A 13,598-nucleotide genomic window follows, 5' to 3' on the forward strand; every position below is an offset into this window, starting at 1 on the left:
ATTTTGAAGAATAAAGAATATTAATTTTGTTTTAATATTTTTTTATATTCATCGAGAGATAGAATAGTACCAAAAATATTTTGTTTTTAAGTTAAATAAATCACTGTGCAAGGAGTATTAGGGGAGTGTAATAAAATAATCAAGTAATCAAATTATTTTATATAAAAATTTGATAAGTTGTAACGATCGACAAGCTTCGAAAAGAGCTTCAAGCTCTAAGAAGACTGGACGAAGAAGAAGTTGTTGCGGAGGCAAAACTCAGACAAGGAGAGAGGTAAAAGAGAGAGGATTTTGCAGGAAAAAAAGAGGGAAAAAAAGAGAGAGAGAGAAAGAGAGACGGTGAAAGTTGGGTTACGGAGGTAGGAGTAGCATGTATAAAATGATTCATCGAGTTGTGGGTAGCAGGAAACCCTCGATTGAATCAACGAGGAGGGACAGACGAATAGGTAGGACTTACAGAAAATTCTCGGAATCGCGAAATCACCAAGATGCGGTGCTGTATGTTAATCGCTTCTAGAAAGGAAAAAACCTGGAGACGCGTTACGAAAAAATTGGAACTGGATATTCATTATCAAATAATAATAGTAGCATTGACAAATAACAATAATGAAATAAAATAAATTATTATATAATAATAATGTTTCAATGCTGAATAAAGAATTCAACATAATTAATGTACTAATTTTTTTTAAATTGTAAGAATTAATTTAAATTTAACCTTCTCGCTTGCTTTTTCGTAAACTCAATCAGATAAATCTAATTTTGGTTTTTTTCAATTTTTAAAATTATCTTTCTCGCGCCTCTGAAACAAGTTACACTGGTGTTGCATTCAAAATTCCTCAGTTGCACTCGCTCTAATTTCGTGAAATTTTATGACACCGTTTGAGACTAAACGTAAAAGGAGTCGAAGAGAGTAAGGCCTTATTTAACAAAAATTGGCGTATTTCTCAGAAAACAAAGTACTCGACGGTGTTCTGCTCAGCGAGCTGGTGCTACCGCGTAGTGCTACGTAGTTATCGGGATGCGGAAGTGAAAAACGCGTGAGAATCTTTCTCTCACGCAGATACTTCCCCGTATGTGCTTCTCTCTTCGAGAACCGCGAAAATGCCTGCAGGGCACTTGAAAAAACGCCCCGAAGATAGAAAAGAGAGAGCAAAGAGCAAACCCTTTCAGGAGAGAAAGAAAGAGAGCACGTAAAGCGGTAGCTCCTCTCTCGGAGCTCGGAATTTCAGGAGGCGAATGCAAACTACTGCCGTAGGGGGACGGTGCGGCGGCCGACAGGGTCTTGGAGAGAAAGGAAAGTCTCCTAGACGCGGATGCTGCGAATCCTCGCGCCCGATACCGTACACAATTTCTTACACAACGGAGAGCCGTTTGCGCCGTCGGAATCGATCGTGGACCGGGCTAGGACTAGTTACGATAAGCGCGAGCAATTTCGCCTCCTCCGTGAGTCATGTATCGGTCGCAATGGTAATGTCGGAAGGGCGTATACGTATAATGCTACGCTCCACGACGCAATTCAGCCGTGGGCCGTAATAAACCTCCTCCTTTTCTTGTCCCCCTCCGGACAACGACGAACATGAGTGTTCTCATAACCAAGTTCTTCTTATTCCCGTACTTCTTCGTCTTGACAATAGGACAGACTGGTCGGTGAATACCGGGGTGATTCGCAAAATACTCTCATTTTAATACGACATCAATTCTAGATCGTTGCAATTATATGAGAAACGCTATGACAGTGTCGTACAGCTTCGTTCTTAAATTGTTTAGCGGTTTTTTATGATATGCCAGTGTGAAAAAATTAAAACAAGAAAGATGTAACACTTATGAGATTACCTATAATCTTATTAATTTTTTGTAATCCGAAGTATCAAAATGGTGTACTAATGAGGTCACTCATGAAAATAAAATTATAATTAATTATAGGTTACACTAATATATTTAAATATCAAATCCGTAATCAAAGAAACCAATTTCTATATTTTAGTTGCTATTTATAGCCACAACCTCATTATAATTATAATTAATTTACTATGAGCTTAGCAGCTTATTGCTTACAGACATGTGTATTCTGTCAACGTTTGCCCGCCGGCGTGCTAACGAGTCGCTGCTCAGCGTTAATGAGCCCACCTCCACGCGGACTGATTAGTTGCAATAGTTACATCCTACTTAGTTACATAAAGTAGGATAAGAGCCCTTAAGTAGGAAGCATTATACGCGTTCGCGTATTATTACGAAGAGTGTTTTCTCTCGAATGAAATAATGAGCTTAATAACAGCTGGGAATATCCAAAATTTTGCGGCTCATCAAGAAGTTGCTAAACTTTCTAAGAGAAGCTTAGCCAAATATTGGAATGTAAAATATCATGTTACGTTAATTGTGATTAATAATACACAATGTATTCGTAATGCAATTTACACCATGTATTTTAACGCTATGACTTTATCATGACAATTATTATGTAACTCCACTTTTTATCTCTCCATCAGTTTCTTCTCGAATAACTTCAGATTTATTCCTTCACATACACACATACACACATTTATGCTTTTAATATATTTTTATGTAGACACACACGTATCCTTCGATAATATGGTAATAATCCCTGTTATGACAAACGGGAAATATCGCCACCTTTATTATTCCCTTCCTCAAATCAACCACGAACGGCCGATTCATCGTTCTAGATAGCACGTACGTCATCGCACGCTCATAATCACGTACACGTGCACACGCATATATGCGTCGCGTTACGTAAGACATCCAGGGGATGACCTTATGGCGCGTGTCTTTCGTGACGAAGTGCCGTTCGCGATTAACCCCGATGATATCGGACGATCCTTAACGCGGCCGCGGAAAATCGATCTCCTGTTTGCCGTGACTCATTCCTTCCATGACTACATCCTATATGCAAATTCAATTCGCAAGCTATTTGTGATAGCGACATATAATTCATTGTTTACATTGTCGCATTATTTAATATTTAATACATCTCAGTGAAATCTCTCGAAAGACAATCAAGTAATAAGATTTCACTAATGCAATCTGAAGACCATCTTATTTGTACCGATATAAGCGTCTCGACTAATAGCTTGCAGAATTTATGTGGAAGATTATAGATTATAGTCAACGCATTTGTGCACCGTCACGCTTGTACGTATTTCACCAAAATTTATGAAACGAAAAGCGCTACACTGAGCACAGTTGTTCTTATTCATTGGACTATCATATCTTAAAATATAACCGATGTCTAATCTATTATCATTGTCGCTCACTTGAGCGGCTGCATCTCACGCCTAAGTGATGATAAAATCCGGAAACTGGTTGTGTCACGTAGGGGCAAACGTACGCTCTTTAATGCTCGCGATAGCGTACAAAATAGCCATGCATCATGCCCCTCACTGAAATCACATAAGATGATGTAACGCGCCACGCGATGAGGAGCAATTACATCGTCCTGTCGACGCATCGATCGGAACGATCATTAACGCCGTTCACTTCGACAGATTCGCACGAGTTCCGTTCTCTCGTGTGCAATCAAAGAAATGATGCGGGAGATGTGGCAGACCGCAAATCTGAATCGATCCTGGACGTAAATCCGGCACCGAAATTTCCTCTTTGTGAGAATTCAAGCCCTTCTCTCGCTCCGGAATTATTAGATTAAAACTTAGCGATCCACTGGAAACATTACACACATTTAAGGACAATCGTGTGAAGGTTTGTGAATTGGTAAATTTTATGGTGACCCTAATCGAAGAGTGCGCCATATGATTCGTCATTAAATCTTGAAGACATTCAAGAGTTCTCCATTTGTACGTAATAGCTACAGAAAAGTACTTGCCGTATCACGCGTTGATAAATTATAATATCGCATCATACGCGACAGATCCGATCCTGTTTCAGAGAGGAATTATCCGCGCGTATCAAATCCTTTCGCAGACCAATTAAGACTTCTCGAGTAAAACGCGTGATTCCGCGATACTTTTCTCAACGACGACGTGATACGTGTGGATTACGGAGGGTCAAGAAGCTTGTGATTTTTTCATTCGCCGCTTCTCGTCGAGTGGTGATCTACACGCGCGGAAGCAAAAAAGAGAAAAAAAAGATTGAGGGAGGACGGGAAGTTGTGTTGAATACAGGGATCCCCTACCTTTACGTACAAGGAAAAGGAGAGCTGAGTAGGTAGAGTAGGCGGCGAAGAAGAGAGAAAGAGACGGAGGCAAAGACGCGAATGAGAGAGAGTAGCAGAGTAGTCGCTTTGGTTCTCTCTCACTCTCTCTTTCTCTGTCTCTCTTGCAGGGATGAATAATTCAGTGCAGGCGCGCATTGTTGGACGCGCCCATGTACAGTCCCGTATGTACACGAACTCGCGAGGTGCGTCAGGAATGAAATTGTCTGTTAGGTGCAGTCGGCGAGACTCCGATCATTCGTACGTTAGCAGTCGCGCTTGTAAAAGCTTCATCAAACAGAATCACACAAAAGGAATCCAGCGGAATTAATGGTGAACTGCGGGGCATCTTTACCCAGGATCATTTCGCCACAGTTATTGAAACCCGGTTATTCGGTTGAAATCTAATTGTTCAAATGAAATCTAATTCAAAATTAAAATTAGAAAAGCTGAAAAATTGCGTAAACTATCATCAGGAAGTTATTTATTAAAGTTATTTTAGAATCAAAGAGAGAAAATCATTAAATTCCACTAAATTATCACTTAAAACTTTCCAGTTCTTCTGTAATTGAAGAAAAAATACCCCGAGTTTTTTCCTGAAGAAGCGCGAAAATTCTACCTCAAATATCGTAAATATTAACTTGCATTTCGGAGAGCTAAAATTCAGAATATATGGAGATCTCTGATAGAGAAAATCATTATCATGCTGTACTAACGAGCCGCAACTTATATATCATCGCCCACATAACCCTGTCACCGGTAGGACTGGTCGGTCAGGATTTAAGAAGCAGGTCAGGGATGCGTTTCGTGCAGCCAAATCCTCTCCCTTTTCCTTTCTTCTCTTTTTTCTTTTCGTGCTCTATGCAAGAATTTCGCCCTATTTTACTATGTCAAAGTCGAAGCCGTGTATATTTGTCTGATTTGACGGTTACAGATAAAAGATCACGCTTACTTGCAAAACTGCAAAATTATCTCCGATTTTTAGACACTTTTAATGGAATAAACATCGATTTGATTTAAGAAAAATTAATGTCAAATATATGGCAAATTCGGATATATCTAATATCAATATATTATTAATGAAACTAATTTTGTATTTCGGGAAAATCGTATTGTTACAACGTTCCGTTTCGCTCAACGCCGCCGAGAACGTCTAATCGCTTGTGCGAATCTCCGCGGGTAGTCTAACTTAATCAAGCCTATCTGGCTCAAATAGGTGCTTTTATCGCATTTAGCGCCTACAATCGCCTTCTACGCACGCGAGAATGGGGTTAAGGTCGAAAATACACAAATTTGGTAAACCAGTCGAATATACAATCTCCCGAACATCGACGCAGTAATGTCCGAGAGAAACCTCGGAGATTATTTTGATATAAAAATTTTTTTTCTAATTTTACGATCGTTCTGACAATCAGAAAGCTTAAATTTTAATTGAACGCATTCTTCGTTTTAATAAATGACTTTCAAGTTTCAATATTTTGTGACTTTGTGATAGATATTAAAAAGACGACGGCAAGAGAGACCGAATTCCGGACAAGACAAATCGATTTTTCGCCATTTCGTTAGCCGGAAACCAGGCGGCACGACAGCTGCAGGGTGAGTGCACCTGGCTGTTTATACAGGGTGGTTCTCGTAACATTTGCACACGATGGTGCTCCGTTTCCTGTCTGATCAAATCAAAATCCGACATTGTTTTTTTTTAACTTCACACAATCGACAAATATTAAATCAATTTTTTATATGTATCAAACATGCAACTAAACGCATTTTTTTTAATTTTATACAACTCTTAGACATAATTATATTATTTAATTAAAAATAAAATAATTTTAGAAAATCCTTAATTTTGGTGTCATTTCTGTTGCTTATGTCTTACATATGTCTCCGCTTCGTGCTTTCTTTTCACTGAAATTTCAATGCTAAAGGCATTTACACTGCAATTACGCTGGTCGCAATAGTCATTAGCGCTATATCTCGTGCCAATTAAGATTGCATTATCGTTTATTTCTCCGATACACTTGTAACATTTCATTATATATATATTCTCGTAAGGAATCATGTTCCCAATTCTACACAAGCTTCCACGCAAAAGAATTTATTTTACACCGATATTTTCAAGGGAAGCCCTTTATACTTCAGGGGACACCCTATAATGCCCTATATGGACATTCCACGGTGGTGTATCGTTAGCTACGTTAACCGACTAAAATCTTCCTTCGGTTGCGCATTCGTACGAGTTCATACGAGCCTGCTTTGGCTTCGGGCCTTATATGTCAAAACGAAGAGAGAGAGGGGGGAAGAGAGAGAACCAGGGACACGCGAACAGCTGTGCGGCCCCTTTTGCGGAGCGCCTTTTAAAACGGTTGCTCATTCGTCCGGTAAGCTTGTCTTTCACGACTACGAGAAAACGTTCTTTCGCGTGGCGCGTGACTTCGAGCCTATATATTCTCAACCACGTCTCGTCTCGTCTCGTTTCGTTTCGTCGCGCCGTTCGTCTTTATTCTAGATCTGAATCGCGCTTTCCTGCTCGGAAATATGAATTATGCAATCCAAGATAGAGAAACGGTGAGGTTTTCGCGACGGATGAAGATTTCCCGCGTCGACGACCGCTCGGAATCTTGTAGTCGCAGTCGCAGTCGCAGCTAGCCTTGCCTCGATGATGGGACGAAGCTGTGACATACCGCGATAAGCATGCTGTCGAAAGAAAGAAGGTGTAGAGATGAGTCAGTTACATGCGGATACACCTAAATCCTCGGTGACGATTTGAAAGATGCAGCGAGTCGTTGTTTCTCTGCTTCGCGATATACTTATATTTCAGATCTTCGGTTGAGCGCTTCGTTAACTGTACGAGTTGTCGTACGCGTTGCCGTTATAAATAAAGATTTCAAGAGAAAAGATTTCAGGCGCGTTTAAGCATGCGTCAAAATCTCCAGCGATGTTCTCTTTCGAGCATGCTATGAATAAATCATCCCAAGAACTGCTTGACGTCTCAAAGTGGAGTGCTCTGACGATTATGTAAGTTATGACATACGTAGCGACATGAAAGTTTCTTTATTGAATATCTCTCGACGATGTATGCTTCATTACTTTCGCGCAAGATTCTTTTAGTTAAGAAACCACCTATTTTTAGCTTCTAATTTTCATATTTATTCATCAGAGATTCTCGATTTTACAATAAAAACGCTTTAGATCATTGCGTGCGATGCCCGTTCAATTTAACATCCGCGACAGCTGCAACAGCCGATTACGAATTTCACGGCGAGGTCAGGCACAAAAAAAAGGAACGATAATTGGCTGCGCGCGGTTAAATCGCGCACGAGAGAACGCTCGGCACCGGTCATCGAACGACAAGCGTAATTCTCGGCGATCAGAGTTCTCTGTGTCGCATCTTCTATGGAGAATTAAAATGCTTGTCGTCGAGCACGTGCTAACCGGTTGTTAAGAGATCGCATTTAATTCGCCGGTCAAACCCTTCGAACGTATTACGCTTGATATGCGCGCGTGAATCAGCGTGGCACGATTTTAAGTCACGAAATCACGAAACGATTAAAACGACCGTGGTCCGTTCATATACACATCAATTAAAAAAAAGGGTTTATTTCATGTTACTTTCCGATTTTGCCAAGAGTAGAATTTCTGTATTCAACACTTATATCTTATCTCATGGGACGTTACTTGCTTAATGCAATTGATAATCGGCGATTGGAATAACAATTTATGGTGGATGAGTGTCGCACTGCTTGTACATTCGCGCTAAAATTGGACAACGAATGGCTCTCGTCTAAGAAAAGAAAAACCCCCCCTGACGCATCTGCGACAATTCCGCATATGGGGATGCCCCTCCCTCTCTCTTGCCATGCAGAAATGATGCGCGTGCGGAAACCGCGAAGAGATCGCTCGTGGGAAAATGGGATTTTTTTTTTAAGAGCGCGTAACGGGTCGCGCTAGGAAAATGAACAGACCACCGGGCCGGAGTTACAGTTAACGCTCTCGTTTCGCCGATACGTTGTGCCTTTCTTCCACTCCTTCTTCTTGTCCTTCGCGACGTCGCGCTATTCCTCTATCGCGGCTTGGCTCGTTACCAACATCGGCATTCTTAGACACGTAAAGAAAGGAAGCCGCTATGATATTTTCTCGTTTGTAAAAGACGAGAGTAGCGTCTCGAGGCGTATCGAGAAACGGATTCGCATTTCTCCGACGAAAACGGCGCTCGTAAATATTCAAAGTGCCTAAATGTCCGACATATCTGAATTAGGCGCGCGTGTATTGCCGTAATATTGTACATTGTACTCTATTCTCGTGTCCTCCGTACATCATTCAGCGTAACAATATTTCGCATGGCATAGTATTGAAATATATTCGCTTATATATTTGTTAATATCATTACGTTGCTACGTATTAAATAAAATTAAATTCATTACAATATACAAGGTGTTCCTGAAGTGACTATTTAGTTTACAAAATAATAGGAATTCTAAAAACCACATTTAAAACATGAAAATATGTAGGTATATATTTAAATAAAATACGTATTGTATGGGTCTAATTTAATTATTAGTTACATCGTGACTATCAATGTCTCTACAGATTTTAAAGGGATCCACTGTTTCGCGGAGTATACGTTGCAAATGTTATATTTTGAACCGCTTCACTAATATGATTTCGAAGATCACAGCTATATCTCTAATTAGGTTTCATTAATAGTAAATCTGAAGTTTATCGTAGAAGAATTAGAGATATAGCTGATCTTCGAAATTGTATTACTGAAACGATTCAAAAGATAACACCTAGCAATGCTTGAATGTGTTTCACGAAACAATTGATCGTTTTGAGATTTGCAGAGACATTGATGTGTTTTTTTCATGCCTATTTCACAAAATAGAGTCACTTTGGAAATACTCTGTATATTTTTTACAATATATATCGTGTGGGTTCAATAGTTTTATCCTATATGGCAAAAATTTAATTCCATTTGAAATTTCATATTTCAAAAAAGCTCGAAACAATGAGGGATTCCTATTTGCCTGAGGTGTCTTGTTTAGATAGCCGCAGGTAGGCGCATCAGCATTGCATCTTTGGGACGTGGAGAAGGAGGGACTCACCTGCGACAGGAGCTTTGGGAAAGTGTGCGAGTGACTGTTGTGTCCGGCTGACCGCTCCGCTCTCTGTTGTTGCTGTTCCTGCTGTTGCTGCGCCGCGGCCTCCGATCTGAGATCGTGCCTCCATCTCAGTACCCCCATCATAACGCGCAATCACGATAGAAATCGTCGTTTAAAAAACCACTTTCCTCGATTGATTGACGTTGCGCTCGGATTCACGGCCGACTTCACTTAGCTCGGTAATACTATACGGTATTTTATCTCGCTGTTCCTCGCTTTCGATCTGTCGGGAACGTTGAGATCGAGAACTCGGATTTCATGCGAGTTTCGCACCTTCGAACGCTCAGGGGATTTACTTTCTAAGCCTGCGGACACAGCCTTCTCGAGAGCAGGCACATGCGCGTCGTCGCCCGCGTGTTTTGGGAAGAACTCCAACCAGTAAAGTTATCAGCTGTATCATGGATCGGCAATATCTCGACGCTGACTTCGCGCGCGTAGAATCCAAATTCCAGCCTGCGGTGCGTGCTAACGTTTCTCGATAAAATTACGAAGAAATTACGAGGAATTCGGTATCAGTAGCATTCTGCGCGTCGAGTTAAAACAGCGTGTTTTTCAGGAGAAAAAAATTCTTCTCGACGACACAAATATTCTGTCTGCCGCGTGGAGAGAAGGCAATCCGATCCTGAAACGGTGTGGAGCCTTACAGCGTCCGATCGGGTTTGAATGCGGACGCCGTTGTCCGGCGTCGACGATCTTCGTCGCCGGTCATGCTGACTGTCATTCGTCGGCTACTCCGAATTTCAGTACTCCCGAAACAAAGTGCACGCGACGCAACCTGTTTCCCGTCTCTCCCTCTCGTTCCACTCTCCGCCGTAGCTTTCGAGAACAGATCGCGACGTAGGTGGGCGACGCGAAGTTCGCCAAGTGAGGTCGGAATAGAAAGTCACATGAGAGAATCACGGCAACGTCCTACACGATGCAACACGCGTGAGCGACTGCACGCGAGAGGACTGATTGTGGGGACAATGCGCGAGACGGGACGAGTACGACGGTACGCGCGCGGCACCACGTGACCTCACGCCGTGAATGCGAAGACGCGACTGAGCGGCGAGCGCGCTTGTCGCTTGCCGTCTCCCGACAGTGCCGGATAGAGAGAAGCCTGGGGGAAGGGGACGCGAACATCAGCACGTAAACCTTGGATTGTACGAGAGAAAACTGGAGCAAGTGCCTCATGTTCCCACCCCGTCGAGCGAGAGACGCCTCGGATGAAATAAAATTCGATCGTGTTGAATTTACGTAGTCTTCCTCGAAGAAAAGAGAAGTAAATCTCTTCCTTTCAACGTTTCCGTCGAAAGCGTCCTCGACTTATTCCGAGTTCCATTCTTCGACCGTTCGTCTGAAATATCTGTGGAAATCTGTGGAAGGCGGATCTGTGTGCATTCGTGATGCTTTAACAAAGATTCCATCAGCGCTATACATCGCCATCGTTAAGATTACCAATCGTTTCTTGATTTTTACCCGAGAATGCGAAGCATAAAGGAATATACAGGTTTCTCTTGTGCATTGCTTTTTTGCATTCTCTCACGTACTCCTCTTCAGTTTAAAACGATGATTTTCGAGGCGCCAAGTAAACAAATAACCTACACACTAAAGGGTACCTTTTTCTTTACATCCGTCATTGTACCGTACCCGGCGCCGTAGTTGTACCCCTCGTCTCGACAGTCCTAACCATGCCCCCGTCCGTCACCCCGCGGCGCATCGGTCTGTCGTTCTTAAAACTCTCACCATCGAGCTGCAAATGTTGCCACGGTCGTCGCCATCAAGCTTGTAAACTCGATTCTTCCTGAAACCGCACGCTCTTCTCTAGCCGCAACTCTATTCCCAATCAATTAGGTCAGATCGTGCTTTTCGATATTTTACGGTTGTTCCGTTGACAAGTTCTTCATTTTCCGACCGGGCGAACCTGAATCGACTGGCGCCGGGGTCCCTATTAAAGTCTCGAATATTTAAAAAAAAAGCTGGTATCGCAAAATCTCTTCTTCGCAGAAACCTCTCTCGTCTGTGTAATTTAGAACCTACGTGGTTTGAACATAAATCGGCATAGAAAAATTCTTGTAAAAATACATACAGAGCATCTGATAATAGGTGTAACACCGCTCGTAAGCAGGTACAGCAGGTTAAAGGCTGAATAAAAAAGTTCTTTATCATTTTGCGATTTTTTCAATAATAAATAAATGAGAAATTAATTAATAAAGATCTGCGAACATGTATCCGCACGATTCAAACAAAAGACAGCTTGGCGCGGCATCGCTGATTGCGGTTGCTATGCGTGCGGCGGGGCATTGGGAGATGTGCGTTTCTAACAACGGCCAATAATGTGTAACACTGGGCTATCTTTTGCCGCTGAATCGACGCACGCTCATTCGCAGATCTTAATTATTTAACTTTTCAATAATTATTACGAAAATCACAAATATAAGACTTTTCTATTCAGTTTAACCCGCTATATCCACGAACGCGAACGGTATTACACGGATTGTCATCGGACATCCTGCACAATTTTTCTCGTTTTGTTTTTCTATCGAGTCTGGTTGCGTCAAATGTGGGTTGACGGCAAATTAGATATCGCTGAAGAAATTAGAAAAAAATGATATTTTATCGATTTAACCAAATATGTTCTGTCTATAAGTAAGTCTAACTAAGTAAGTCGAAACGATTGTTATTCCTACTATCTAATAAATTATTATTATTTACATTTAAACTAATATCTTTTTATTGTTTGCTCGGAGATTGGTCGTGTGACATGTATATTTAAATTAAAAAAAAAAATAAACTTTTTCGAACGTGTCATGCACACATGTCGGGACCAACTATGCCAAATTCGATACACTGCTTCTATTGATAACTGTTGGTCGCAGGAAATTCTAAATATCTCCTTCCTATTTATATATTACAAAAAAGGAAAAATTTTAATAGGAAATGACGTGCGCTCAAGTAACGCAGCTCTAACTGCGGAGCAATGACGAACGTGATGTGGCTCTTTGAGGTCGAAGTTCGCGAAATTCATTCGCGTACAGAAGCCTTTCAAGAGCAAAATGAGCCCTTGGCATCCGCATGGTAACGACAGGTGGTACGGAAGGTGAAACCGAGAGGAAACGTAAGTTTGTGGCGAGAACCGAGGGAGAGAACCAAGGGGGAGGGAAAGAGGGAGAGGGAGAGAGGAAGAGAGAAAAAAGAGAAGAGAGAGGAGACGGAAAGAGAGAACGAGAGAGACCGGATGTCCTTTCGTGGTCGACTTATTTCGTTGTCGACGAGGCTTCCCGTTTCTTTGTGTCCACGCCTCTTTGTTTCGTTATTTTACTCAACTTCCTGCGCCCGAAAATTGGAAAGCGTCATGCCGTTCGCCACCCGCCACCCGCCACCTTCTCAATTATTTACATATGCGACCCTTTAAAATTGTGGATTTTGCGGGATAGATATTACCTCGACAACGATTAATCGTATACGATGTTGTTCTGTCGGAAAAAAGGAAATCCGAAAAATTAAATCAATGGATTCGTGAATATCGAACGAAATTTTGTATCACATGCGCTAATAACGGCACGAATGAATCGAATCGGAGAATGAATCGAGTTGGAGAACGGAATAGAATTGTAGGTTAAATTGGATTAGTGGATGAATCGGATATTAAACTTGAAACTCGCTCATTGAAACGATTCCATAGATTACCTCGCTTATGAGATAAAACGCGTAATTATACCAATGTTACGGTAATTATGCCAGACGCCAGGAAGCAATTAACGCCTGGAAGCGCAGCGGTTACGATGCATAATAATCTTTTATTAGGCAGAAGATTAGTTGATGCTCGAGCTCGAGAAGAGCTGATAGCCGAAAATGGATAAGCGCGCGCGTATAGCGGATACCGATTGGTATTTTTTTCACAATGGAGTTCAGTTGGTAGATAACGAGTAGATTAACGAGCTGCAAGCAGCTGCAGCCGATTTAAATCGCTATCGACGAAAGTTTTAACATTACGAGCCGATATAACGTTAATAACAGCTCGTTTTCGACATATCGAAGGTCAAAACTCTCGAATTCACGTCCGGTACATTCAGAATAGTCTATAACTCATGTTCAACTAATTCTAGAGAACAGTTATGATAAAGTTATTTACGAATTAAGTACAAAGAAGGAAATAACTTGACAATTTCTCGGTGAAGAATACTTCAAGTCGACTCAATTTTCCAAAAAAGACGATCTTACCTAAGTAAGTTTGACACGTCATTTCAATTTCAAAATTATTAATAAATTATGAAGTCTTATCTACTCAA

At 41.4% G+C, this 13,598-nt stretch overlaps 1 protein-coding gene across 11 annotated transcripts in view; it reads right to left on the reverse strand.

The window, feature by feature from the left end:
- The window catches only part of LOC112458021 (rap1 GTPase-activating protein 1-like), a 95,472-nt gene that overhangs the window by 22,470 nt on the left and 59,404 nt on the right, over positions 1-13,598 (reverse strand). The window contains exon 1 of one of the 11 annotated variants that reach the window (XM_025021410.1): positions 9,271-10,350. The exons of the other annotated variants lie outside the window; for them this stretch is intronic. Within the exon in view, the coding sequence (XP_024877178.1) occupies positions 9,271-9,411 (141 nt within the window). The 5' untranslated portion in view covers positions 9,412-10,350. Of the gene's footprint in view, positions 1-9,270; positions 10,351-13,598 lie in introns of those variants that run through there. 11 annotated transcript variants of the gene reach the window in all.

The sequence above is a fragment of the Temnothorax curvispinosus genome, unplaced genomic scaffold (genome assembly GCF_003070985.1).
Source record: "Temnothorax curvispinosus isolate PA1 unplaced genomic scaffold, ASM307098v1 QBEX01008615.1, whole genome shotgun sequence".
NCBI classification, from domain to species: Eukaryota; Metazoa; Arthropoda; class Insecta; order Hymenoptera; family Formicidae; genus Temnothorax; species Temnothorax curvispinosus.